Raw genomic sequence first — 27,837 nt, forward strand, 5'->3', positions numbered from 1 at the left:
CCCAGACTTCTCCCTCCCCCCTTCCTGCTTTGTGTAACGGCAGCGACGCGTTTCCTGCCCCCCCGGGAATTAAAAATGGTTGGAATTACGCAACGAGGGCGGAGGGCTCGGCAGCGGCATCCAGGGATTCCGGGAACGGCGGGATCGGGGCTTTGGGGCGTCCCCTGCCCCCCCCCCCCCAAATCCCTGAATAATACCCCTGAGGGTTTTATTGGGGAGTTTCCTCCCCCCCCCGCCCCCTCCGGGAATCAAAAATGGTTGGAATTACACAATGACGGGATAGAGATAGAGGGATTGGGGGGCAGCGGGATCGGGGTTCTGGGGTGGCCCCTGTGCCCCCCAGATTCTCCCTCATGAGGGCCTGGGGATGCATTTCTGCCCCCTCCCCCGCCTCGCCATCCCTATAATTAAAAATGGTTGGAATTGCACAGCGAGGCTGGAGGGTTCAACAGTGGCATGGAGGGATTTTGGGATCAGGTAATGGTAGGATTGTGGTTCTGGGGTGCCTCCTGCACCCTCCAAACCCTGAGCCCCTCCCCCGATATTCTGGGCTTGCTTTTCCTGCCCTCAACCCCCCAATTAAAAACTGTTGGATTTATGTAACACAGCCAAAGATTTTGCAGGATTTCGTGATTTTGGGATTATGAAATAGTACAATCAGGGTTTTGGGGTGCTCCCCCTGCACCCTCTGCCCCCAGAGCCCCCCAGAGGGTTTAGGGGTGGTGGGGTGAGAGTATGGGGTCTCCATCTCCTTCCCCCACCCCAGGCACTGGTTCCTGGAGGATGGGAAAATCTCTGCATGGCCCTATTGGGGTCACTGGGGGTGACCCCAAAATCTCACAGTCGGACAATCCCCTGGCTGGTGTCCCCAAATCCATATGATAAGATGAGGCTGCTCAGAGACGTTTTATTGATGGCATCAGCAGATCCATGTGCCCAAGTCCCAGGATTCCCATCCTGGAGACCCCATCCCCAGGGTCGTGGAATCCTTGGGGTCCCCATTCCCATCACAGTGTCCCCATCTCAACACCCCCATACATGTGTCCCCATGCCATGCCACTCCTAGTGTCTCCACAGGCTTGTCCTGGTGTCCCTGTTTCCATCCTGGTATTTCCATCTCCATCTTGGCCCCTCACAGCGTCTCCATCTTGGTGTCCTTATCCCCATCCCCATCTACCCCCATTGGTCCAGATGTTGCTGTCCCCATCCTGATGTCCCAATTCTGGTTTCCCTGTCCCCATTCAGGTGGCCCTTTTCCCTCTCACATTTCTGACTTTTTTCATCTCTCCCCTTTCTTGCTCTTTTTCTCTCCTTTTTCCCTACCATTTCCCCCGTCACCTTTCCCGCCCTTTTCCCCCTCACATTTCCCACCCTTTTTTCTCTCATGTTTCCCAGTTTCCCACCTTTTTTTTCCTCCCTTTTCCCACATTTTTCCTCTCACCTTTCCTGCTGTTTTTTCCCCTCAGGTTTCCCACCCTTTTCCCCTCACATTTCCTGCCCTTTTTTCTCTCTTTTGCTGCCCTTTCCCTGGCTTCAACTTTCCTGCCCTCTTCCCCCTCACATTTCCCGCCCTTTTTCGCCTCACGCTTCCCTCACATCTCCGACCCTTTCCCCCTCACATTTCCCGCCCTTTTTCGCCTCACGCTTCCAGCCCTTCAGCCCTCACATTTCTGACCCTTTCCTCCTCACATTTCCGACCCTTTCCTCCTCACATTTCCACCCCTTTTTTCTCTCACTTTTTCCCATCCTTTTCCCTTCACCTTTCCCCTCATTCCCTCCCAGGCTCTCACGTCTGGAGGCACCACAGGCAGCTCCTCGCCCCGGCGCCGCCATGGACTGGTTCCACTGCAGTCGCTGCTTCCGCCAGGATGGCGCCCGGTTCGCCATCACCAACTGCGGCCACATCCTGTGCGAGGGCTGTGGGGGCACAGGTAAAACTGAGGAAAAGCCCCAATTTAAACCCCTAAAATGCTGAGAAAGGGGGAATTTCCTTCAATTTAGTCCCTTAAAACGAGAGGGAAAGGAGGGGTCACCTCAACTCAAGCAAATAAATAATTGAGGGCTCTGCCCTCAATTTAAACCCCTAAAATATTGGGAAAAGAGGGTTTCCCCTCAATTTCTCTCTTTCAAATGATGGAAAATGGGGGATTTTCCCTCAATTTACACCCTCAGCATTGTGGAAATGGAGGATCGTGCCTCAATTTAAAACCCTAAAATGAGGGGAAATGATCCATTTCCCTCAAGGAACACCATTTTTGGGCCTTTAGGACATCTTTTTCTCTCACTTTTCTCACTTTTTTCTCCCCCTCCCACAGGTCCCTGCCCAGTCTGTGGCACCACCTGCCGCTACCTGCCCCTGTCCGATCAGGCCAGTGTCCCCCATGTTGTGCCCCACATCCCTTTCCCACCCTTTTCCCTTCCTGTTTCCAACCTTCTTCCCATCTTTTTGATGCCCCCATGCCCAACAGATGCGCCCACAGGAGAAGATTTTTTTCAAGAACCCGGTGGCCCTTGCCCTCAAGCACCTTGCCCACATCACGCAGGTGAGGAGGACACAGGTGATGGGGGATGAGGCTCCACCATTGTCCCCAGCCCCACAGGCTGGGGGATACGAGGAGGTGACCCACGTCCCCCAGGTGTGGCGGTTCCAGACAGCACAGACGCAGCTTCTGCTGGACTTGCACCGGGACAGAACTCGGCGGGTGCAGGCAGAGCTGGAGGAGGCCAGAGAGGAGCTGGGGGAAAGGAGAAGGTGAGGGGGATGCCATGGTAGGGGGTTCACACCTCCATCTTTGGCTCCTCTGGGCATGTGGGTGAGGCAGCACTCCCTGGTCAACACTTTGATGAGAGTCCTTGTCCTTCTGACCCCTTTCTTGGGAGGGTCTTACCCTCCCTTGGCTGCCATGTTGGTGACAGCATGTCCTGCCATTCACTGCCATCCTGGTGAGCTTCCATCCCTTTGCTCTGCCCCCCTTAGCTGCCCTGTGGAGGGACTCCCACCCCAAATGGGGGGAATTCCCACCCTCCATTAAATCCTCCTCCTTCCCAGGGAGCTGGAGTCACTTCGCCGGGAGAATGAGGAGCTGCGCCGCATGCAGGTGGTCCCCAAAGCCCCCCTTCCCTGGACCCCAAACTACTCCCCAAAGCCCCCCTGCCCCTTCCCTGGACCCCAAACTCCCCCAAAGCCTCCCTACCCCTTCCCTCACCCCCAAAACTGTCTCCCCAAACTTCCCCCAGCAAAACATCCCCCCAAATCTCCCCGCAGCTCTCCCCAGGCTGGCGCTGGAGCAGCCGCAGCAGCACCCCCCGTCTCTCCCCCACACATTCAGGTAAGTGCCCCCCAGATTTTCAGGGGTGTCTTCCACACCATAAAACCCCTCCCCATCCCCTCCTTGTTCATAGGGGTCTTCCCAAATTTTCCATTTCCAGTCACGCCTCAGCCCCGCCGGCAGCTCAGCAGTCAAGTGGTCAGGTAAGGGGTGAGGGGGGGCATCCTAAATTGGGATGGGGGTCCCTCAATTGTACAGGGGAGTCCCCCAAACCTCCCACCTCTTTTGCAGCCGCTTGGCCCCACTGGAGCCCCCCCAGTCCCGCAGCACTCCAGGATGGCAGGTGAGACCTCACCCCAAATGGGGCCACCCCAAAATAGGGGGGTTCCCAAAGTGGTTTGCTCTCCCCCCACAGGCTGGTGTAGCCTACAGAAATTCAGGGACCTCTCTGGCCTCCAGTGTGGGTGAGCGACCTCAAATCCCACGGAATTTACCCCAAACCCTGCCCCCTTTCCTCATCTTCAAGAAAAGCTCATGTAGGGCCTCAAACCCCCACGGAGGGAGCCCAGAGCTCCCCAAAGCCCCTGCAGGACCCCAAGCCCTCCCAGAGAAGCCCCTCAGCGCTGACCCCGATCTATGGGGTGACCTCGAAACCCCCTAATGCCCCTTTCCCCCCTCAGTGCCCCCCCTGGCTGGGACAAGCGAGGGACAGGTACTGGGGGCACTGGGAGGAACTGGGAGGGACTGGGGGCCTTGGGATAAACCAGGAGAAGGAGAGAGGGGAATCTGGGGCGTTACTGGGAGGGGGGCTTGGTGTTAGTGGGAGCACTGGGAGGGGGTGTTTGGGTTACTGGGAGGGGGGCTTGGTGTTAGTGGGAGCACTGGGAGGGGGTGTTTGGGTTACTGGGAGGGGGGCTTGGTGTTAGTGGGAGCACTGGGAGAACCCCAGCTCCACCCCCTCCTTCTTGCCCCTCCCTCATCCCACTCCTTTTCCTCCTAAATCAAGACAAAACCTCCAAATGCAGTAGCTATTCCCCAAATTCAGAGGCCACCCTCCCCAACTTCGGTAACCCAGCCCCACCAGAATTCAGTAGCCACTCCCCAAAATGCGGTAGCCACCCCCAAATTCGGTAGCCAGGACCATTCTCCTTTCTTTAGGGCTCTGCTCTGCGGCTGGCGAGGGGCGGGTGCTCCCAGTGGGATCTCAACCCACGGCCATAAAGGACAGAGACCTCTGGCGGGCTCCGAGGCTCCTGGACAGGAGCTCCGGGCCTTCTCTGGAGGTGGCTGGGGCAGAAGAAGTTAAAAAGGAATAAAAAAATGCCAATTCTGGGGCCGTTTTGAGTCCGTTTGTGGGGCCGGGGGGGGGGAGAGGCGTGGCCTCTACCGCGTGGCCCCGCCCCCCGGACGGTTCGAGGGTGTGTTGTCAGTGCTGCGTTCCTATTGGTTGGTGGCCCGGTGTGGGCGGGGCCTAAAGGGAAAGCGGAATATGGAGGGAAACGGGAAAATTTGGGGGGATTACGAGGGGGGTTTATGGAGGAGGGGGAGGGCCTGCGTGACCTCAGGGAAGCGCGGATTGGTGGAAATCCGATAGGGGGCGCGGCTTAAGGGCGGCCGGTGCTGGTGATTGGAGGAAAGAAATGGAGGAGGCGGGACTAGCGGGGGCGACGGAGCCGGATTTGTGGAGAGGCGGTCGTGGCGGGGCACTTTGTGTGACGTCACTTCTGGTTCAGCGGCATTTCCGCGTCCTGCTTGGCCGGCTGTTGCCGCTGCTCCGGGAGCGCCCCGGGAGCGGCTCGGGCCCCCCGGAACCGCCCTGCGACCGCTCCGGAACCACTCCGGAACCACTCCGGAACAGCCGCGGCTCCACCTCCGGACTCTCCTGCGGCTCGGCCCAGCCCGGCCCGGGCCGCTCCCTCCCCGCCCCGGGTCCGGCGCGGGGCTCGGCGGGGCCGGCCGGGGATGCCGCGGCGCGGCCCGCGCCATGTGGTACATCATGCAGAGCATTCAGAGCAAGTACTCGCTGTCCGAGCGCCTTATCCGCACCATCGCCGCCATCCGCTCCTTCCCTCGGGACAACGTGGAGGATCTCATCGGCCGGGTGAGGCATCCCACCCCTTCCGCGGCCGGGCCGGCCTGCTCGAGTCCCCCCGGGCACTGCCGAGCTGTCCCCGGCTGTCCCGCTCCCTGCGGAGCCTCCCTGGGGACTCCCTGGAGGAATTTTCCCGAGAAGGGAAGATCAGGGCATCTCCGGTTGGTTTAGAGACTCCAGGCTTTTCGTTCCACCCTCTGGACCCCCGGGGCCGGGAGGGTCTCCGGGCACCGTTTGGTGACAGTGGATTGGTGAAACACAGGCGGGAGCCGGGATTAAGACCAGGAGCGTTCTTGGGATTTCTCTTAATTAAGCCTTTCTTGAAGGGATGGGAAGGACAGGGAAAGGGTGGGCTTTGCTGACCTCGAGGCGGTTCCTGCAAAGCCCCGGGATTTGTGTGAATTACCCCTTTCTGAAGGGATGGAAAAGGGGTAGTTCCTGACCAGGGGGCGTTGCTGTGTTCCCCAGGGCGCCGATGTGAACTGCCTGCACGGCACCCTCAAACCCCTGCACTGTGCCTGCATGGTGGCTGATGCCGACTGCGTGGAGCTGCTGCTGCAAAAAGGAGCTGAGGTAAAGCTTTGGAAAAAACAAAAACAGGAGGAAAATTCCGAGATAAGGGGCAGGGAAGTCAGGAGGAGCTGATACACAGCTGAGATGGGTTAGAGCTGATGTGTTTCAGTTGGATTTTGGAAAAAAGTTCTTCCCCCAGAGTGTCATGGGGCGCAAGCTCTGGGGACTGGGGTTTGGACAGCACTCCCAGCATAGGGGGGGATTTTTGAGCGTCCTGTGAAGGGCCAGGGCTTGGATTTTATGATCTTTGTAGGTCTTTTCCAGCTGAGGATATTCCATGGGCTTGTATCCCCTCACAAAGTGGCACGAGGGGAAGGTTCATTGTCCCAACAGGGAGGGAATTCTTGGGCTGAGATTTTGGGAGCAGAGGAAGGATTGGAACCTAAATTTTTGCACTGAGATTTCAGGAGGCTGGGAAGGAAGACTTAAACCCTAAATTTGCTGGATTTTTTACCTGACTTTCCCCTGGCTACTGGGCTAAAACCCTTCCTCATTTTTCCCTACATTTGGGATTTGGGACCTTGGACTCTTCCCTTGCTGCGGGATCCAGCTGGGGCCACTCCCTGACCCCCAAACCTGTTTTTCCTCCCCCAGGTGAACGCCCTGGACGGCTACAACCGGACAGCCCTTCACTACGCAGCAGAAAAAGATGAAACCTGCGTGGAGATTTTATTGGAGTACGGAGCCAACCCCAACGCCCTGGACGGCAACAAGGACACGCCGCTGCACTGGGCGGCCTTCAAGAACAACGCCGAGTGCGTGCGGGCCCTGCTGGCCAACGGTGCCCTGGTCAACGCCCTGGACTACAACAACGACACTCCCCTGAGCTGGGCGGCCATGAAGGGCAACCTGGAGAGCGTCAGCATCCTGCTGGACTTCGGCGCCGAGGTGCGCGTGGTCAACCTGAACGGCCAGAGCCCCGTCTCGCGCCTGGTGGCGCTGCTGGTGCGGGGCCTGGGCACGGAGCGCGAGGATTCCTGCCTGGATTTGCTGCACAGAGCCACGGGACACTTTGAGCTGCGCAAGAACGGGAGCCTGCCCTGGGAGGTGGCCCGGGACCCGCAGCTGTGCCAGCGGCTGACGCTGCTGTGTTCGGCGCCGGGCACGCTGCAGGCGCTGTCGCGCTACGCCGTGCGCCGCTCGCTCGGCCTGCGCTTCCTGCCCCAGGCCGTGCAGCAGCTGCCGCTGCCTGCCTGCCTCAAGGAGTACCTGCTGCTGCTCACCTGAGGGAGGGACAGCTCCCCTTGCCCCGGATCGCCCCTCGCTCCGGGGAGAGGATCCCCGCTCACTTTGTGGCTTCCCAGGTTCCTCTCTGTGGTTTTTGTTCCCCTCGGCCCCCCCGGGACCCTGCTGGCCCCTCACGCTGCCTCCCTTTCCTCCCCTTGTCCCATTTCATTGCCTCTGTTTCTCCCCCTATCCTCTCACACTCCCTCCAGTTCCTCCTCTCTGTTCCTTCTGCTTGTCTCCCTGTCCCCCCCCTTTCACTCCCTTGCAATGAACAATATTCCTCTGATGGCAAATTATATCCCAGCTGTTGGATTAATCTGGTTTTCCCCTTTTTTTGGTTTTTTTTTTTTTGCCTTGCAAAAGGAAGGTTTTAAAGGAAAGGTCTCCTTTGAGGAAGGACCCAAGGCAAGAAGTTGTGGGTTGGGATGCAGAGTAATCCTATGGGATGTGTTGGCTGAAAATCAAAGATCTAGGTGTTTATCCAGCATGGAGAATGAAGTTCTCCCCGTTTATCCGTAATTTTTGTGCTGCATCAAGAGTGAAACTAGCTCAAAAACCAAAATTTTGCAGGGCTGGAATTCTTTTGGGCGAAAGAAATCTTCTCCAGAATGCTCCACATGGAGCTGAGGGCTTCCCTCCCATCTCTTCAAGCTCTTCCTGAGGTTTCCCACCAGGAGTTCACCCTTTGGTGTTGGTTTGGTGGTTTTTTTTGGGATCTATTCCAGGATCCAATAGAAGAGCAGCTCTCCAAGGTGAAACCAAGCTGCTAAAAGCCGTCATTGTTATTTTCTGGAATGAACTTGGGGATGAAAGCTCAAATTCTACCTCTTTTATCCCTCTCTGTTATGCTGGGCAGGGAAATCCTGAGGAGCAGGATGGATTTGGTGTTAGTGGGATCCAGGTTTCTCTTTCCATGGATTCACAGAGACCTGGAGCACTTGGACAGGCACTGAATTTATTGAAACATCTCCATTTTGTGACTTTTAACCCTAAAAACCTCAACCTCCACCATCCCTCCTCAACTTATCCTCACGTCACTTGGGGACCACTTCTCAAAATCCTATCAAACCCCCGAAAAGCCCCAGGACGCTGTGGGAAAAGGGGATTTTGGGGTTCCTCAGGCTGGCAGTGGCCACTGTCCCTGTCACAGGGTGGCCTCGGGGACCAGGACCTTGCGGGTCAGGTGCTCCAGGTGCGCCGTCTCTGACGTGTCCAGCTCGATGTTGTACTTGGCCAGGATTTTGAGGATGGGCCGCAGCTTCAGCCACCACTGCTCCTTGGGGATGCGGTGCCTGAGGGGACAGGGACAGGCTGGGGGCATCCCTGGGGAGGGATCCCAGGCTTTGTCCCACTTTGCCGGGGTGGGACACAGAGGGGCACGCACTCGAAATCCGTCTGCTGGCGCAGCTCGGCGATGGGCTGGAACACCAGGCTGCGCTTGCGCATCCCCAGCAGGCACGCCGAGTCAGCCGTGTTGGCAAAGATCCGGCCTGCGAGGAACACGGGAGCGTTTGGGAACCTCCTGGAGGCGAGTTGGGAACATCGGGGATCCTCCAGGGACATGGGAGGGAAGGGTGGGAAGGTTTGGGAATCTTCAGGGATGGGAGAACACCTGGGAGGGGAAGTTGGGAATGTTTGGGATCCTCCAGGAGGGGAAAACCCGTTGTGGGGTAGGTTGGGAATATTTGGGACCTTCCAGAAACATGGGAGGGGAGGTTAGGAATGTTTGGGATCCTCCTGGAGGAGGGGTTGGGAATGTTTGGGACCTTACAGAAATATGGGAGGGGAGGTTAGGAATGTTTGGGATCATCCAGGATTGGGGAACATCTCCCAGAATCTACAACAGGGCCTTTTGGGAATGGTTTGGGAATGTAGGGTCACTCTGGGTTCCCTTTGGGATCCCCCATCCAGCAGCACCCACCATGCCGGGAGCACTCCTTGATCTTCCCGGTGATCCAGGCCACGGCCTTGGCGCCCATCTTGGTGCCGAAATTACGGTCAAAGGGGGTGGGGCTGCCTCCCTGCCCCAGGAGAATCCAGGATGAGCCAGTGAAATCCCCCAAAATCCTGATCCCATTCCTGGGAAATCCCCTGAACACCGATCCTGTTCCTGGGGGAATTCCCAAACCCTCACCCCATTCCCACCTGCTGCATGTGCCCCAGGACATTTTTCCGGCAGTCAAAAATCCCTTTGCCCTCCTCAGAGTAGAGGTTGTAGATGAAATCTGTGGTGTAGTTCTCATTGCAGCGCTCATTCCTGCAGCAGGGACAGGATCTGGCCCAAATGCCACAATTCACCCCATCCCAAACAATTCCACTGATCCCAAACAGCAGCACCACGATGAGACCCCAAATCTTCCATCCCTAACCCATCACCACAGTGAGAGCCCAGTTCCCCTGATCCCAAACTCAGTCCCCACAGGGGTGACACAAGGTGCCCCCAAAGCCAGGGCCCACCTGAGCACAAGCCCCCTCTTCACCATGGTCTTCATCTTCTCCGTCAGGTGGTCCACGTTGGCCTGCGGGGTCAGGAATGGGGGTGGGAGTGGGGTCAGGAATGGAAACCTACTCATTCCACACCACCCTGGTGACACAGGGGACAGGGAACAGGACTGTCCCCACCTGCAGGTCACGGCTGCTGAAGGGCTCCTCGAAGATGTAGGCAGCATCGGCACCGGCCGCCAGCCCAGCCATGGTGGCCAGGTAGCCACAGAAGCCACCCATGGTCTCGATGATGAACACACGGCGCTTGGTGCCTGCAGCTGACTGCTTGATCAGGTCACATGTCTGCAGTGGGGGATTTGGGGTCAGGAAAAGGGATTTAGGGTCAGGGGATTTGGGGGGTGCCCACTGCAGACCGCTTAATCAGGTCACATGTCTGCAGTGGGGGATTTGGGGTCAGGAAAAGGGGTCTAAGGTCAGGGGAGTTGAGGGATCTCCATCAGGGTCTCAAGAGTGGTGGTTGTGGTGGAAGAAGTGCTTTAGGATCAGGGGAATTTTGTGACTTCCACTGAGATCTCACTGTGGTGATGGTGTTTGGCATCAGGAGGGATATGGGATACAGGATTTGGGTTCTCATGTGGTGATGGTGTTTGGGATCAGAGGCTGTAGGATGGGGGCCTGAGTGTTGTGATGGTGTTGGGGATTTGGAGTCTGACTGGGATGTTTGGGACAAAGGGGATTTTGGGGAGGTATCTGGGGTCTCACGGTGGTGATGGTGTTGAGGGCGGTGTCGGCGCCGATGCTGAAGTCAGAGCCGGGAACATTGTTGGAGACGGTGGCAGGCACGATGCACAAGGGGATGCAGAGCTCCTCAAAGCGTGCCCGGCCCTCCACCAGCTCCAGGCCACCTGTGAATGCCTGAGGGACAGTGGGGGCATCAGGGGACAATGCAGAGAGGAGAGGAACAGTGTGGACACTGACCACACCCTGACCAGACCTGGCCCTCCACCAGCTCCAGGCTGCCTGTGAATGCCTGGGGGATAACAGGGGGACACTGACCCCACCCTGGCCATGCCCTGACCACGTCCCAACCGTGCTCTGACCACACCCCACTGACCTCAAAGCCACCGATGATGATAAGACCATGAATCCCAAATTTGCTGATGTTGGCGCTGATCTCCTCAAAATATTTCTTGGGCAGGGTCCTGGGAAGGGGAAGCTCCTCTGGATGAGCCTGATCAGAGGGGGACCCCAGAGGGACCCCAAATGACCCCACACGGAGCGGGGAATGACCTCTTGGTGCCCAGTTTGGATCCTCCCAGCCCTGTCCAGCTGCCCACGGTATTCCAGCCGATCTCTTCCACCTGGGGGGGTGAAACGGGTTTAATGGGGTGGGAGAAGGATCTGGGGTCACACTGGCTCCCCTCAGCCCTATCAGAGTGACATTGGGGTCACACGATGTCCCCTCAGCCCTCTCAGGAGGTCACACTATGTCCCCTGGCTTGGGGACAGCAGCAGGGCTGGGGTTTGGACAGGGGTTAAACACCTCCATCCTGAGAAATTCCTGAGGAATCTCCATCCCTGCAGTGCCATAGGCCCTTTTCCTGCACCCTTTTCCCACAGGGCCAAAATCCAACCCCTCAAATCCATACTGCATTTCCCAAACTCTTCCCAGCCTATTTTTTCATCTGGGATCTCCCCATTGCAAAACCCAAACCTTCAATTCCATCTCTGATCCCTCAAACCCATCCTGCACTTCTCACTCCCTTTTCCCTATAGGAATCTCACCATCTCAAAATGCAGCCCTTCAAATCTGTCATGCCCTGGCCACCCCATCCCAATTCCGTTTCCCCATAGGACCCTCACTATACCAAATGCCAGCCCCTGAAATCCATCCCAAACCCCATTCCCTGTAAGAATCTCACCATCCCAAACCCCATTTCCTGTAGGAATCTCCTCATCCCAAACCCTTTCCTGACCCTTTTCCCACCCCATTCCCCTCTGGACCATCACCATCCAAATGCCAGCCCTCAAATCCATCCCAAACTCCATTCCCTGTGAAAATCTCACCATCCCAGACCCTTTCCTGACCCTTTTCCCACCCCACTCCCCTCTGGACCCTCACCATGCCAAAGGCCAGCCCCTCGAAGCCGTCGTGCACCGCGAGCATCCGGTGGCCGTGGATGAGGCCGATCCTCACGGTCGCCCGCACGGCCGCGTTCATCCCCGCAGCCGGAGCGCCCACGTTCAGCACGGCCACCGTGTACCCGCTCTGGGGACAGGGACATGGGGGTTGGGGTAACCTAGGACGGAATTGGGGTGTCCCAGGTCGGGCCCCTCCCCGTGCCCTCCTCAGTGCCTCCTACCTTGGTGGCAGGCGGGCGAATGTGAGCCAGCAGCTTGTAGACGTTCCAGTTGTTCTGAAAGCTCCTAAAAATGGGGGAAGCTGGGGTTTTGAGACGTTTGGAGGACATTGAGGTTGCAGGGACAAGGACGTGGCGGTGCCACCCACCGGCCCCGCAGCTTCACCGCGTCCTCGAAGCGTCCCTCGTTCATGGCTGTGGTGACGTCCTTGGTCTGGGGGCACAGAAGGGAATTGGGGTGGGATCTGTCCCTGGGGTGGGATTGAGGAGGGATTGGGGGTGTCCTGGGGTGGGATCAGGGTGCCCTGGGTAGGATTGGAGCGTTTTGGATGGGATTGGGGTGGAATGGGGTGTCCTGGGGTGGGATCCATCCCTGAGGCAGGCTTGGGGACACTCCCTGGAGGGTTTGGGGACATCTCAGGTGTGGGAACCATCCCTGGCCTGGGTGGACTGCGTCTGGGGCCATTGCCAGTGTCCCCCCATCCCCACTCACCACCTGGACACACTCCATGAGGGGCAGGCGCACGGCCTGGTTGCCAGACAGACTGACCACGCAGGCCGGGGTGTCCGGTGTCCCCTCCAGCAGCGCCATCACGGCCTCCACACCCATCCTGCTGGCCTGAGGGGACACGGGGGGGTGTCAGTCACCACCAAGTCCCCTCATTTGGGACCAGGGTGAGGAAGGAGGTGCCCACCAGGATGCGGTCGAAGGCTGAGGGGGTCCCCCCACGCTGGACGTGGCCCAGGATGGTCACCCTGGTGTCGTAGCCCAGACGTTTCACCACCAGCTGTGGGGACACAGGAGAGCTCCAGGACTGGCCCCAGAAAGGGAGGGGGCAAAGGGGGTTGTCCCCCATGTCCCGCTGTCCCCACTCACATTTTTGATGTCATCTGAGGTGATGGCCTTGCTGTGCTTGTCGATGGCACCCTCGGCCACGATGATGATGTTGAGCCTGGAGCCGCCGTCGCGGGTCTGGGGGGATCACGGGGTGGCAACAGGGATGGGAACAGGGGAGACCATCCATCCATCCATCCATCCATCCATCCATCCATCCATCCCTGTGTTCATCTCTCCCTCCCTCCCTGTCTGTGTCCACTCCCATGTCCATCCCTCCCTCCCACCTCGGCCAGCCTCCTGCACAGGTGCTCCTCCCAGTCGTCCTCGGGGGGTGACTCAGGAATGAAAACCCAATCGGCGCCACAGGCCAGGGCTGTGATCAGTGCCAGGTACCTGAAATGGGACCAAAACCTGCTTTTGAGCCACTTCCCCCAATTTTTGGGGTGACAAGAACCCCTCCCAAGTGCGACCAGGACGTACCCGCAGTGCCGCCCCATCACCTCCAGCACAAAAGTCCTCTGGTGGCTGCGGGGACAAGAAAGCATCACCCACCCGAAACGGGAACACCGGGGGGTTTGGGGACAACGAGGGTGTCCTTGTCACCTCTGCGCCGTGGTGGTGATGGCATCCACGATCTCTATGATGCGGTGCAGCGCCGAGTCGGTGCCGATGGTCATGTCGGTGCCGCAGAAGTCGTTGTCGATGGAGCCCACCATGCCCACGATGTTCAGGTGGCTCGAGCGCTGCGCCTCCTCTGCCGTGATGCCACCTGGGGAGGGGGTGGGCAGGAGGGGGACACCATCCCCAGATGGTCACTCAGTGGGGAGAGGTGTCAAAGGGATTGCTTGGGGGGAAAACACTCAGCTTTGGGTGAGAAAACCTTTTTTTTTGTGTAGGACACCTTGATTTTGGAACCAAAACTCTTTTGGAATCACAAACCTTCCCACACCCTCCTTTCCTGATGTGGGACCCCCAGAATGTCCCCTCAGCAGGAAGCAGTGCCACAAATCTCTGGTTTGGGAGAAAACCCCAAATTTTTGAGTGCCACACCCTGATTTTTTTAACCACACCCTCTTTTCCCTCTGTGTCCCCCCCTTAAAACATCTTCAGCAGTGCCCCAGACCTCCATAATTAGGGGGAAAGAAACAAATTTTTGAGTTTCACATCCTGATTTGAAACCAAACCTTTCCACACCTCCTGTTCTCTCTATGTCCCCCCTCCAAAATGTCCCCTTGGGGAGCACAGGTGTGCTAAACTTCCATAATTAGGGAAGAACCCCACATTTTTGTGTGCAAAAACACAAATTTTTGTGTGCTTTTGAATCCAAACCTTTCTCTTTGGACCCCAACCCTTTCCCTCACCCCAGGGTGATTTCAGGGCTCCCCCGGTTTCCCCCCCGTACCGGTTTTGAGCAGCTCTGCCAGGAGCCCACCCCACTCGGCACGGAAGGTGTCGGCGCCGGTGAGGCTGCCGTCGCCGCCGATCACGCACAGGTTGGTGATGCCGCGCTTGACCAAGTTCCGCGCAGCGCGGAGCCGCCCCTCGCGCGTGCGGAAATCCTGGCAGCGCGCGCTGCCAATCACCGTGCCGCCCTGGGGACAGCGGGGCGTGGCTGGCCTTGGGGCTGGCTGTCCGTCCCTGTGTCCATCCCCCCCTCTGTCCATCCACCCATCCCCATGTCCGTCCCTGTGTCCATCCACCCATCCCATCCCATCCCATCCCATCCCATCCCATCCCATCCCCATGTCCACCCCTCTGTCCATCCACCCATCCCATCCCCATGTCCATCCCTATGTCCGTCCCCATGTCTGTCCCTGTGTCCATCCCTGTGTCCACCCCTCCCTCCCTGCCCCCATCCCAGCTCTGCTTTTGGGTCATTTTCTGCTGAGCCCAGGCTCAGACTGAAACCAGTGAGGGACAAACTGGGACCAGTGAGGAGCACACCCAGTGCTTTCCCAGCCCAGGAGGGGATCGCCCAGTGTCCCCCTGTCCATGTGTCCCCCAGTTCCTGTCCCTGTCCGTGTCCCTCACCAGCTGCAACATCATGGACACGCTTTCCCACGTGGCCTCCTTGATGTGGTCACCACCATCCACCAGCCCCTGGTAGCCCTGGAGGGACAGAGTGGACAGTGGTTCAATGATACCTTTTCCCAAATTTTCCAGTGGGGCTGTGGAATTCCGGGACTGGGGCTGACACTGACCTCACACACAAAGAACACCTTGGCCCCGGTGTAGATCCCCACGCGCACCACGGCGCGCACGGCCGCGTTCATCCCTGCGGGACACCGCGCCCATTCCGTCACCCCCCGGCGACATCCCCAAAGCCAAGCCCCTGTCACCTCCCTGTGGCTGCCACCCCCTGGCAGACACCCCCAATCCGTCCCCCCCGTGCCCCCCCTGTCTCCCCCCTCGCAGCTGCCACCGCCTGGGTTATTTTTGCCCTGGTGACCTTTGGTTGCAGCGCCTGACACGGGTGACAAACACGGGGGGGGAGGGGACGTTATGGGGGGGCCCCTGTGGCCTGGCACCCCCCCATGTCCATCCACGCCCCATCCTTGGGACCCCCGGAAAAATCCCAAATTTGGGGATGAAGCCTTGGAATTTGGGGCAACCCCGATTATTTTGGCTCGGTGCCAAAGTGCCACTGGTGTCTGCTTGGAGTCCCTTGCCCAAATTTTGTCACCGTTGTTCCCCTCCACCATCGCAAAACTCTCCCTGAGCTCCACCCGACCCCAAAATCCCCTCAAGGTCATTCCCAGAACCTCAATCCAGGGAAAAACCCGAAGGTTGTGGGATCAAAATCCCGAATTTTACCTCCAAATGAGTGGTTTTAGGGACTTGGGGAGGATTTTTTGGGATTTGGGGGGAATTTAAGGGGGGGGATTTGGGGCGGGGCTTTGGGGATCCCAGGGATTTCGGGAAACCAAGGGATTTAGGGAGTTTTGGCGGGAGGAGGGAGAAATTCGGGGGGATTTGGGGAGATTTCTAGAGATTTTGGGCGGGGTTTTGGATCCCGGGGGTTTTGGGGTCCTCTTACCCTGCGCGTCCCCCCCGGAGGTAAGGACGGCGATGGCTTTGCCGACCCCCAGGGTCTCGGCGTGCTGGGGTCCCGCGGGGCTCGGGGGCATTTTCCTGCCTGGAAAAAAACGGGAAATTCGGGCAAATCCCAAGGCGGGAAGGGCGGCTCTGTCCCTCCGGGTGGCGCTGCCAGCGCAGAGTGGCACCACCGGGGACGGGGACACTGGGACAACCCCGCTGCGACCGCCGGGACACTCCCGCCCGGGGGGGCGCGGGGGGGCTCCTTACTGGGAGTCCTCCTTACTGGTCCCAGTCTCTATTTCCTACTGGGGCCAGGCTGTCCTTAGCGGTCCCAGTCTCTCCTTACTGGTCCCAGTTTGTCTTTACTGGACCCAGTGCATATTCTGTCTGGGAGCTGCTCCGTCCTTCTTACTGGTCCCAGTCTCTGTTCCTTACTGGTCCCAGTCTCTGGTCCTTAGTGGTCTCCATCTGTCCTTACTGGTCCCAGTTTGTTTTCCCTGTGGGAGCTGCCCTGCTCTCCTTAATGGTCCCAGTCCCTCCTTAGCAGGGCCAGTCTGTCCTCACTGGTCCCAGTCCCTGTTCCCAGTGGGAGCTGCTGTGTCCTCCTTACTGGTTCCAGTTTGTCTTTACTGGTCCCAGTCTTCATTACCTGTGGTTACTGAGCAGTCCTCCTTACTGGTGCCAGCTTGTTCTTACTGGTTCCAATCTTTAGCTCCCAGTGGGAGCTGCTCTGCACTCCTTACTGGTGCCAGTTTGTCCTTACTGGTGTCACTCTGTCCTTACTGGTTCCAGTCTGGATTCCCTGTTCATCCCAGTCTCTGTTCCCTGTGGTTGCTGGTCTGCCCTCCTTACTGGTGCCGCTTTATCCTCTTTACTGGTCCCAGTCCATCTTACCAGTCCCTGTCTGTGTTCGCTGTGGGACTTGCTCTGCACTCCTCACTGGTTCCAGACTGCTTTCCTTACTGGTCCCAGTGCCCATTCCCTGCCTCTCCCAGTTCCAGCTGACTGCCGGCCCCAGTCCAGGGCTGTTACTGGTGCCAGTCCCCGTTCCCTGCCAGTGCCTCTCCCGGTTCCAGTTCCCCGCCGGTCCCAGTCTGAGGGTGTTACTGGTGCCAGTTCCTGCTCCCGGCTGATTCCAGTACCTCTCCCTGACCGGTCCCAGTTTATCGCCGGTCCCGGTCCGGGGGCGTTACTGGTCCGGGTCGCTGATCCCGGTGGGATCTGCTCTGCTTTCCTTACTGGTCCCAGTCCCCGTTCCCTGCCGCTGCTTCTCCCGGTCCCGTTCAGTGCCGGTCCCGGTCGGCGGGCGTTACCGGTGCCCTCCCGGAGCCGTTACCGGCGCCGGTCCCCTCTGCCCACCGGGAGCACTGACCTGCGGAGCGCCGCCGGCTCGGGCCGGGCGGGAGGAAGGACAGCAGGAGGAGGAGGAGGAACGCGGCCAAGGAGAGCGCGGCCGGGGCCACGAACCGGGACAGCCCCGGGGCCACCGGGACCGCCACCATGGCCCGGGGACAGCGCCACCATGGCCCGGGGACACGGGCTGGGAGCTGGGGTTGGCCGCGGGGAGCGCTGAAATGGGATCGGGGTAATGGGATCGGCTGTGACTGGATCAGCAGTTATGGGACCGGCTGTAATAGGATCGGCTGTAATGGGATCGGGGTAACGGGGTTGACTGTAATGACATCAGCTGTGATGGGATCGGCTGTTATGGGATCGGCTGTAATGGGATCGGCTGTTATGGGATCAGCTGTGATGGGATCGGCTGTTATGGGATCGGCTGTAACAGGACTGACCATAGGGAGAAACTGGAATGGGATCGGCTGTGATGGGATACTCACACACAGAGTGATCCCCTATAGGATGACATCCTCACAGGGGGATGCCCTATGGGGTACCACCCCCATATAGGGTCACAGCCCCAGGGAATGACCCCCCAGCACAGACTGACCCCCTGTGGGGTCACGCCCCCACAGAGTGACCCCTGTAGGGTCGCACCCCCGTCCAGGGTGACCGGGCTTCTCTGGTTATCCACCTGGACCTCCACGCCGCCAGGGAGCGCTCCCTTCTTGCAGCAGTGCGCCGCTCGCTCCCCTGCTCTGGCACCACTTCCGGCGGCGCCTCACCTCCTCCTCTCACTTCCGCTTCCGCCACCTCCTCCTCGTTGCCGCCGCGGAGCCCGGGAGAACCGCGCGCGCTCGGGACGCTTCCGGTTCCATTTCCGCTTCCGGTGCGGCGGCCGGGCCGGCTGAGGGCAGCGCAGCGGCGGCGGCCCCGGACCCCGCTCCGCTCCCGGACCCCGCTCCTTCCCCGCTGTTCTCACTCCGTACTCCGCCGCCGCCGGGCCTTTTCCCGTGCCCGGTCCTGCCGCTGCCCCGGGGCCGAGGCGGCGGCGCTGCCCCCCATGAGGATGGAGGCCCGGGAGGCGGCGCGGGCCCGGCCCGGCCCGGCCTTCAAGGGCTTCGGCGGCGAGAGCAAGGTGCGGAGCGGGGGCGCGGGGCCGGCCGTTCCCGGGGCCGTTCCCGGACTCCTTCCCTCACGGAACCACCGCGGGATGGGGCGGGAGGCGGATCTGGGAATATCCGGGACAATTCCCCCACCGCCGGCTGCTCCTGGGGCACTGCAGCCGCGGTTCCTCTGGGGAAACTCAGCCTGGGAACCCCAAAAGTCAAATCCCAAACCGGATTTTTGGGTTTTCCCGGTTCCCACGTGGGAATTCCTCCTGGGATCTGCCGGGAATGGGGAGCCCAAGTGTGGGACCCAGCCCGGGCCCGGAGCTGCGAATTTTTCCAGCCGTTTTTGGGTTCTTGCTGCTCCATAAATTCTGACCATGAAATCTAGGAGTTGTGACCTTTAGGAGCTGGGAGTTTTGGGAGCTGTGGTCGTTAGCAATCGTGAATTTCGGGAATGGTGGATTTTGGGAATTGTGAAGTCCTACCAGCATTCCCAACCAACCCTGGGAACACCCTTCCCTTTTCCCTATAATTTCCCTGGATTCTTCCCTGGCATTTTCCTACTTCTAAGCAGAACATTGGAGTTTTTCCCAATCTTTTTTTTCCCCCAGTTTTTCCTCCCCAAACTCAGCAGCTTCTCCTGCCCTGCTGGGAACTCCTCCTGCTCCCTCAGCTACACCCCAGGTGAGTTTTCCCTCTGGAATTTGGGGCTGTTTTCCCTAAAAACAACCCCTGGAGAAGGGGAAATTTGGGGTTTTTCTGGGAATTCCCGGTGTTTTTCCCCTCAGAAATTCCTGAAAGATTCCCCGGAGCCAACGGGCAGTGGAGGGGCTCCAAGCCCCGGGGCAGCCGAGGTTCCTTCCTGGAGACCCGGAAAAATCCCAGGTGGGTGCCACAGATCGTGGATTTCCAGGCTTTAGTTGATATTTCAGGGGTGTTTTATTGGTATTTTAGTTGTTATGTGGGTTTTATTTGGGATTTTGGAGTTTTGTGATTTGATTTTTTTTGGGGGGTTTTTTTGGAGAGTCTTGGGATTTTTGGGGGGATTTAATTTTTTTTTTTTTTTTTTTTTTTTTTTTTTTTTTTTTTTTTTTTTTTTTGGTGATTTTTTGGTGGGTTTAATTTGGGATTGTGGTTATTTGGGGAAGGATTTTTGAGATTTTTTTTTGGTGGGGTTTGGGATTCTTGATGTTTTTTTAAATTTTATTTGGGGGGGTTTCGTTGGGGGGGGGTTTGGTTTTTTATTTGGAGGATTTTTTGAGGCTTTATTTGGAACTTGGGGGCGTTTCATTTCCCCTTCCGTGGTTTCACTTGGGGTTTTAAACCGATTCCCAGGATTTCCAACCACCCTGCTGTGTTTTTCCCTCCTTCCAGCGGGAATTCCAGCACTTTTGGGGGGAAATCCGCCCTCCACGGAGCCTCTTTCCCCCTCAAGCCGGCCCCCAGCCCCTCCTGGAGCCGCCGCAGCCCCAAGAAGGCCCCGCGGCGCTTCCTGAGCGCGGCCGAGGAGGTGACGGGGCTGGGCTGGGGAAATCCCGGGAAATCCAAAGGAATTTGTGGGCTTGGGGTGTCCAGGCAGAGCTGGGGGCTGGGAACGGGGAAATCCGAAGGAATCCCGGGGGTTTTGTGGGCTTGGGGTGTTGCAGCAGAGGTGGGGGCGCGTCTGGGGTTAAGCGCCAAATTCCTGGGGTTTTCCAGCCCTAAATCCCAATTTCTTGGGGATTTTTCTCAGCATTGCCTTCGTGGGATTGCAGCAGAGCCCTGAATTTGGAGGGGATCCCTGGGGCTGGGCGAGTTCCGGGGTTTTGAGAGGAGTTTTTCCGTGCTCTTTCCCCGCAGACGGTGCGGGAGGAGGAGCGGGAGATCTACCGGCAGCTGCTGCAGATGGTGACCGGGAAGAGATTCTCCAGCTGCAAACCCTCCCCGGTGCTCCCCTTCCACCTGTGAGTCAGGAGCATCCCAAAAAAACCCTAAAAACCTGCCCCAAATCCCAAAGAACCTCAAAATCCCTGCTTGAATCCCAAAAAACCCTCTCCAAATCCCTGAAAATCACCAAAGACTCTGCCCAAATCCCAAAGAACCCTGCCTGAATCCCAACCTCTCCAAAAACTCTTTCCTAATCCCAAAATCTCTCCCCAAATCTCCAGTCTTTTCCTAGGAATTTCCCTAACTGGATTTTTTTTTTGGGTTTTTGTTGCAGCTCCCGCTGTCCCCGTTCTGGCCCCTCCCTGCCCCAGGAGGCTCCCAGGGATGACCCCGAGGCACTGGAAATTCACAAAATTCCAGGTCTTGTTCCACATTCCCCAGAGCCGCCCCAGAATTCCCAAAATCCCCCCCTGGGCCCCTCTCCAGGGTTTCCTGGGGGGTTCCAGCCCCGGAATTCCACGGCCCCACAGCAGCGAGAGGAGGAGCCGGGAGCTGAGGCACAGAGTGAAGGTAAAGATTCCTGAGAATTCCAGGAAAATAACCCCAACCCCCCCCCTCAAAATACCAAAATCTCAAATAAAACAAAACCACAAATAAAACCCAAAAACATCTGAAATGGATTTAAAAAAAAATCCAAACAAAGTCCTAAAGAAAATACTCAAAAAAATCCCAAACAAAATGGAAACCAAATCCCAAATAACAGCAAACCCTGGGAACAGGATTTAGATTCCATGGCCAATCTGGGGGTTCTCTTCAGGATTGGGAAGTATTTAGGGTGGGAATCAAGGGGGACAGAAACCCAGGAATTTTTTCCATTTTTAGGGTCAGATTCCGTCATTTTGCTCAAGGTCAAGGATTCCAGGACTCCGGCTCCAAGGTGGGGGATGGGAAATGAGGGAATTTTGGGGGGATTTTTAGGGACACAGGGATGTGACACTGGAGAGGGACAGGGTGAGAATTTGGGAAATGAGGGAATTTTGGGGAAATTTTGGTCACTTCCAACCCTCCTTTCTCCTTCTTTCCAGCCTCCCTTTTTTCCAGGCCGAGCTATGGATCAAAGAGCTGTGAGTTAATATTCCCTGCTGGCTTTTCCTGGGATTTTTGTGGGGGGGAAAACCAGAATCCTGGTTTTTTAAATCAATTTGTCCATTAAAATTCTTCTTTCTTTAGGACCAGTGTCTATGATTCCCGAGCCAGAGAGAGGTGGAGGCAAATAGAGGAGCAGAAAGCTCTGGCCCTGCAGCTCCAGAGCCAGGTGAGAATTACATGGAAAAAGTCTCTGGACTGGGACAACTGGGGGAAAAAAAGTTGAAAAGCAGGAAAAATCAACTTTTTTTAGGCCTTTGTTCTTCCCAATCCTGGGATAAACAGCAAGGAAAAGAAGGAATGTTGTCCCAGATTGGAAATTATGGAAAATTTTTGCACTGGGAGGGTGGTCAGGGCTTGGAAAAGGAGTCAGAATCCATGGAAATGGGGGAAAATGCAGACTTGGCACTTGGGGACAGCGTTGGGTGGCTCTGGAAGGTTTTAATTCCATGATCCCGGAGGTTTTTCCCAATTTTATTGGTCCTAAATCTTGGAAATGGGGGAAGAAATGCAGGTGTGGCACTCGGGGACAGGCTTGGGTGGCTCTGGAAGGGGTTAATTCCATGATCCCGGAGGTTTTTCCCAATTTTATTGGGCCTAAATCTTGGAAATGGGGGAAGAAATGCAGGCGTGGCACTCGGGGACAGGCTTGGGTGGCTCTGGAAGGGTTTAATTCCATGACCCCGGAGGTTTTTCCCAGTTTTATTGTTGCTGAGCCCTCCTCTTCCCTGATGTCCTTCCCGCAGCGCCTCCAGGAGCGGGAGCGCTCCGTGCAGGACCTGGTGGATCTGCACCTGCGCGTGCCCCTGGAGAAGGAGATCCCGGTGGCCGTGGGGCCCGGGGGGCCGGAGCGCGCCCGCCCGGCCCAGGGCGACGACGACTTCCCCGAGATCACCGAGGTGGGGCTGCCTCAGGTGGAGTTCAGTTCAGGGAGCTCGGCTCGGGGCATTCCTGGGGCCCTGCAGCCTCTTCCTGGGGAAATCAGGGCTCAGGAATCAGTTTGGTGTTAAACCCTTGGGGGTCAGGAACAACAGGAATTCTGCCTCTGGGAGAATTCAGTTCAGGGGATTGACTTCAGGGGATTCAGTTCAGAGGATTCAGTTCAGGGGATTCAATTCAGGGGATTCAGTTCAGAGGATTCAGTTCGGGGAATTCAGTTCAGTGAATTCCTGGGATTTGGGCGCAGGGATGGAGCCCTGATGCTCTTCCTGGTGAATTTATGGCTCAAGGGACAAGAATCAGTTCGGTGTTAAACCCTTGGGGGTTTGGGGTCAGGAATAACAGGAATTGCACCTGCCCTCCCTTCCCACAGGAGATGGAGAAGGAAATCAAGAGCCTTTTCCGAGGAGGGAACCAGGACGAGGTGCTGAGCGAGGCTTTCCGCCTGACCATCACCAGGAAGGACATCCAGACCCTCAACAACCTCAACTGGCTCAACGACGAGGTGAAAACCCAGCAATTCCCATTTCCCTCCCATCCCCAGCAGCTGGGAAGGGAAGCATGGATGGGCTGGGTGCTGGGAGGGGACTTGTGGGCTGGGATTCCACTTTGGAGCGATAAATCCCTGGAGGAAGCTCCGTAAAATAAAAAGAATTGAATTTATGTGGGGAATTAATGATAGTGGGAGGATGGGATTGGTGTGAACAGGGGAAACAACAAGTAAATCTTAAATATGGGCTTAAATAAAGGCAAATTCCTAAATATCCTTGGGTTTTTTTCTGAAATGTTTTACTGCTATGGAGCTACTGCAACCCCCCCTGGGTTTTTTGAAGGTTTTGATGCAAATCCTCTTTTTGGGGGGTTTGTTCCTTGACTTTACACACGACCACAGATCCAAACACCATCATAAAAGAAATAAAAATCTATTTTAAAAAAATCATGTCTGTTTTCCCTTTCTTTTCCCAGATCATCAATTTCTACATGAATCTGCTGATGGAGAGGAGCAAGGACAAGGATTTGCCTGCAGTCCACGCCTTCAACACCTTTTTCTTCACCAAATTAAAGACTGCAGGGTACCAAGCTGTGAAAAGATGGACAAAAAAAGTGGATATTTTCTCTGTGGATCTGCTCCTGGTGCCCATCCACCTGGGAGTGCACTGGTGCCTGGCTGTGAGTGCCTGAATTATCCCAAAAAAATCTTCAGTTTGGGATTTAGGGCCCAAATTTCCTTGGGTTTGGGTGATGCTGACAGGAAAAATTTGTGTTTGTGACTCAAATCCAGGTTTAAAGGGAAATACAAAGGTAGGAACAGCTTTTTGTGGGGTTTTAGTCCTTAAATTCAGCCTGGAGGTCATTTTGGGGAATTTATTCCCTTGGGAAGATCTGATTTCCCTGTTCCCACCAACTCCTGGTGCCACAGGATCTTTTTAAAGAGATTTAGGCCACAGATATTTCACTTTTCCCCTTCCTTTGTGCCATCCCCTCCCCTGGCTCCTGGGATCCTGCAGGGATTTTCAGCTTCTTTAGCAAAAACCTCCTCAATTTATTAATTCCTGCTTGAATTGTTAATTAATTCCATAGAAAAGAGGTAATTTCCAGCCAAATGGCATGGGAATGGGGAGGGAAAACACTGAAAACCACCCAGATTGGGGCCTTGAGGGGTGGAGCAAAATTGTTGTAACATGTGGGAGGAATAGAAGGAATAATAATTTAATAATAATAATAATAATAATGGCTAATTTACACATTCAGGGATTAAAAACACAGCAGGAAATAGGGATTTTTGGGGGCAAATCCTTCTGTGGTGTGAAATACCCTGCATATTTTTTTTTTTTTTGCAAGAGAAGCATTGCTGATTTTTTTTCCCCCATTTTAAGGAATTTTTCTCTGTGCAGGTTGTAGATTTCAGGAAAAAAACCATCACCTACTATGATTCCATGGGGGGGATCAACAGTGAGGCCTGCAGGATCCTGCTGTGAGTAAAATCCCTTCCCTGGGAAAATCCCACTCCTGCTTCCCCAGCCTTGGAAACACCAACTTTGCCCATTTTTGGGCTCTTTTGGGGTCATTTTTGGGCTTTTTCAGCGTCATTTTTGGACCCTTTTAGGGCCATTCTTAGGTCCCTTAAGTGTCATTTTTTGGGCTCCTTTAGGGTCATTTTTGCTCCCTTTTTCAGGCTCATTCTCCCCTTCCAGGACAGGAAAAATTCCTTCTCTTCCCTGGAATTCCCTCCCACAAATCCCAGGAATTCTCTCCCTGTTTTTTTCCCCATGAGACTCAGCCTCTCCTGATCCAATTCTAGATTTTTTGGGGGGATTGATTTGTAAATCCCAACCCTGAATCCCTTTGGGAACAGCCAGACAGAGAAATACCTCAGAATTGCCATTTTCCCATGAATTCCATCTTTTCCTGCTCCTTTTCCCACAGGCAGTACCTGAAACAGGAAAGTTTGGATAAGAAAAGGAAGGAATTCGACACCAACGGATGGGCCCTGCTGAGCAAGAAGAGCCAGGTTTGGACAGCCCAGAATTCCCAAAAATTCAGCATTTCTTTGGATTCCCAGCCCTTTTTGGGCCCCTGTTCCCTTAGGGATTCCTGGGAAGAAAAGGAGGGAACAAATCCCAAACCTTGGGAGGGGAAATTCTCCACAGGGGAAGGGTTTGGGTGGGATTTGGGCAAGGTGGGAATGCAAGAAATTCTGGAATTCTGGGACCTTCCCGGTTCTTCCAGCAGGAGCTTCCCCCAGAATCCACTGGGATTTTGGGCTTTTCCTGGCCCTGGGAATTTGGGAATACCGATTCCCGTTTTCCCCAGGAGATCCCGCAGCAGATGAACGGGATTGAGAGGTTTTCCTGGCTCTGGACACGTGGGAATTTGGGAATGTTAATTCCCATTTTTCTCAGGAGATCCTGGGGGCTGAGGGAATGTGGGAATGTGGGAGTTTGGGGTGTTGACTCCCGTTTTCCCCAGGAGATCCCGCAGCAGATGAACGGCAGCGACTGTGGCATGTTCGCCTGCCGCTACGCCGAGTGCATCTCCAAGGACAAACCCATCAACTTCACCCAGGTACCCGGGGGCTGCAGCTCCCACCTCCCCAATTCCCACCCTGCACGCCCCCAGGCCAGGAAAAACACCAGAATTCCAGCGCCCTCCACCCAATCCCACGGAATTCCCACCTGATTTCCCATTCCCAGCCCCCCCCCCCAAAGGGACTTGTCCCCAAGTCCCTGGGAAAAGCTCCCAAGCCCCAGTGCCAGGGAAAATCCCAAATATTCCCCCCAAAATCTAGGACAAATCCTCCATTCCTCCCAAAAATCCCAAGGAATTCCTGGGTAATTCCCCGTTCCCAACCCCACTTCCCTCCTCCAGCATTTCCAGATCCCAACACTCCCAAATTCCCTCAGGTCCCAGACCCCCAGGGCCAGGAAAACCCCAAATTCCCCAAAATCCCAACAAAATCCGGAATAAATTCCCACCATTTTTTGCCTGAACCCCAAGAAATCCCCAATTTTTTCCCCCATTCCCACAACACCAAAGTCCCAGATTTCCCACTTTTCCATTAATTTCCATGGGGAAAAAAGCCTGAATCTGCCCCTGGATGAGCAAACCGTGACCAAAATTCCCATTTTTCCCATTTTCCCCCCCAAAATTCCCAAAGCAACACATGCCCTACTTCCGGAAGAGGATGGCCTGGGAAATCCTGCACAGGAAGCTCCTCTGATGCCAGAAAAATCCTGAAATTCCGTGGATTTGGATCAGAAGAATCCCAGGATTCTCCTGGGGACGCAGCCAAGGAACTCCGGGTCCTGCTCTTCCCAAAACCCCCCCGGATTTGGGGGGGAATAGAAAAGTTTGGAAGCACAGCTGGGATTTTTTGGAGTTTTTTCCCTCTTTTTTGAGATTCCAGGATGGATTTTCTCACTTTTCCATCTGCTGGGATGGGGAAATTTGGGAATTTTGGGCTTTTTGGAGCTGGATTTCTGGGAAAAGGGCGGCGCCTCCGTGGATTTGGGTTGGGAAAATCCAGATTTGGGAAAAGCAGGGGAAGGGTTTGGTTCTGGAGGGAATTTCTGGGAATCATCCCCATTTCTTCCACCTCATTCCCAAAGCTTGGGGATTTTATCCATGGGAAAACCTGGATTGGGATCCCTGGGAATAATTCCTTCTTAAATCCCGTTTTTTCTTCCCCAATTCCTGCTTTTGGGCGTTTATTCCAGGATTAAGCTTTGGAATGCCAGAATTCCTCTGGATTTACACCCAAACTTTGCTTTTCCAAGGGATAAATTCCAAAACCTGAGCAAAATCTGGGATTTTGGAGAATTTTTGGGAATTTTCCCCTCCCTTTCAGGCTGCTTCATCCCAGCAGCTCCTGTTGCTTTTCCCACTTTTTCCTGGAAAAAAAATCCTCCCGAATCCCAAGAACTGCAGAACCATGGGAAAACCCCCAAAATCCTGGAATTCCTTCAAGTTTTCCCCCCCAAAATAAAGCCAGGATTTATTTGGGGAGATTTGCCCACCACTTTCCCTGGATTAATTTATTCCCAAATTTTTTGGAGCTTCCCAAGCCTCTGGATTTCCTCTTCCTGGTGGAAAAGAAGATTTTTAAGAAGAAAAGTGGGGGGAAATCCCAAGTTTTTGTATTTTCCCTCTCCTGCAGGAGCTGGGAATTTTTTCTATTTTTCCCAAGCTGGGAGCTGAAGTTTTGTACTGAATTCCCAAATTTTTGGAGCCCTCTTTCCTGGTTTTTCCCAGCCCTTTGTGTCCCTTTGGATCCCCAAATCCCTCCCTTGTTTTATACCAGATTCATTTCCTACTTTTTTTATCTTTTATTGAAATTAAAGATCTGAAAAAAAGAAACCTACAATTGTGGAATTTTCCTACTTTTTGTGCTAGATAAGAATGCATTTTAATTATGGGGTTATAAATATGCAATAGATTTAAATTTTTTTGCCAGCTCCTAATGTGCTGCCTGATGTCGTTGAGATGCAGTTGTACATTGATTTATTGATCTGTCTTGGTACATTTATTTATTTATCTGTCTCTATTCCTGCCCACGGTGGGAATCCCTGGAAAAGGGTTTGGGGTTGTTCATCCTCAGCTGAAGAAATCAGGGAAAGTGCCCCAAAACCCGGGAAAAATGCCCCATAATCCAGGGAGAATTATTCAAAACCCAGGGAAAATGACCCAAAATCTGGGGGAGTGCCCCAAAATCCATCAGAAAATGACCCCAAATTCCCGGGGAACCCCCTCAAATCCCACCTGGAATTCCCTCCTCCCACTCCAGGTGACAAAGGTCCCTTCACACCCCTGCCCCCACGCTGGATCCGCTGCTATTTTTACAAAAAGTCCCAGAAAAGGCCGGGATTTGGGATAAAAGCTCCCTTTGTAGGGCCGTGGTTGGGGTTGGCAGCGGCAGAGCTCGGCTCTCCCGGGAATCCCAGGATTCCAAAAACCCAAAAAACTCCGGGACACGGAGCCCCCGTGCTGCCCAGGGGAGGCGGCGGCACCCTGAAAATGGGGAAAATGCCCCAAAACCCCGGGAAAATGCCCCAAAACCCCCAGGGAAATGCCCCAAAAAACCTAAGAAAACTTC

The 27,837-nt window shown here is 55.6% G+C and overlaps 4 protein-coding genes across 5 annotated transcripts; 3 read left to right on the forward strand and 1 right to left on the reverse strand.

The window, feature by feature from the left end:
- The first annotated feature begins 195 nt into the window (after nt 1–195).
- On the forward strand, nt 196–4,593 carry LOC121335604. 2 transcript variants are annotated; one of them, XM_041403919.1, is made up of 9 exons: nt 196–477; nt 1,783–1,931; nt 2,469–2,752; nt 3,050–3,098; nt 3,266–3,329; nt 3,430–3,472; nt 3,561–3,612; nt 3,685–3,733; nt 4,428–4,593. In XM_041403919.1, exons 1-9 carry the CDS (start codon nt 414–416, stop codon nt 4,583–4,585), a joined length of 912 nt encoding a protein of 303 aa, XP_041259853.1. In that variant the 5' UTR covers nt 196–413; the 3' UTR covers nt 4,586–4,593. The 2 variants fall into 2 exon arrangements, with proteins under 2 accessions (XP_041259853.1, XP_041259854.1); XM_041403920.1 differs by having other exon boundaries at nt 2,316–2,752; nt 3,561–3,733.
- A 398-nt stretch (nt 4,594–4,991) lies between these two features.
- ASB8 (ankyrin repeat and SOCS box containing 8) lies at nt 4,992–7,477 on the forward strand. Its single transcript, XM_041403861.1, has 3 exons — nt 4,992–5,370; nt 5,830–5,934; nt 6,529–7,477. Exons 1-3 carry the CDS (start codon nt 5,254–5,256, stop codon nt 7,159–7,161), a joined length of 855 nt encoding a protein of 284 aa, XP_041259795.1. The 5' UTR covers nt 4,992–5,253; the 3' UTR covers nt 7,162–7,477.
- Nucleotides 7,478–8,096: 619 nt separating this feature from the next.
- PFKM (phosphofructokinase, muscle) lies at nt 8,097–17,363 on the reverse strand. The gene is made up of 23 exons (XM_041403858.1): nt 17,216–17,363; nt 15,842–15,940; nt 15,006–15,079; nt 14,836–14,913; nt 14,207–14,396; nt 13,408–13,573; nt 13,285–13,329; nt 13,089–13,197; nt 12,844–12,939; nt 12,662–12,754; nt 12,460–12,585; nt 12,116–12,180; nt 11,970–12,033; nt 11,729–11,875; nt 10,897–10,967; nt 10,721–10,808; nt 10,369–10,521; nt 9,784–9,948; nt 9,619–9,680; nt 9,307–9,418; nt 9,083–9,182; nt 8,546–8,651; nt 8,097–8,453 (listed from the first exon to the last, which is right to left on the reverse strand). Exons 1-23 carry the CDS (start codon nt 17,343–17,345, stop codon nt 8,306–8,308), a joined length of 2,487 nt encoding a protein of 828 aa, XP_041259792.1. The 5' UTR covers nt 17,346–17,363; the 3' UTR covers nt 8,097–8,305.
- A 510-nt stretch (nt 17,364–17,873) lies between these two features.
- SENP1 (SUMO specific peptidase 1) lies at nt 17,874–27,099 on the forward strand. Its single transcript, XM_041403859.1, has 16 exons — nt 17,874–18,319; nt 18,905–18,977; nt 19,082–19,178; nt 19,668–19,803; nt 20,133–20,236; nt 20,494–20,729; nt 21,042–21,096; nt 21,245–21,283; nt 21,390–21,474; nt 22,052–22,204; nt 22,618–22,749; nt 23,211–23,414; nt 24,140–24,219; nt 24,672–24,756; nt 25,215–25,310; nt 25,903–27,099. The coding sequence occupies exons 1-16, from the start codon at nt 18,245–18,247 to the stop codon at nt 25,963–25,965; spliced, it is 1,713 nt and encodes a 570-aa protein (XP_041259793.1). The 5' UTR covers nt 17,874–18,244; the 3' UTR covers nt 25,966–27,099.
- The last annotated feature ends 738 nt before the right edge of the window (nt 27,100–27,837 follow it).

This window comes from Onychostruthus taczanowskii, unplaced genomic scaffold (assembly GCF_017590055.1).
Source record: "Onychostruthus taczanowskii isolate IOZ18803 unplaced genomic scaffold, ASM1759005v1 scaffold206, whole genome shotgun sequence".
In the NCBI taxonomy this organism is placed as follows: Eukaryota; Metazoa; Chordata; class Aves; order Passeriformes; family Passeridae; genus Onychostruthus; species Onychostruthus taczanowskii.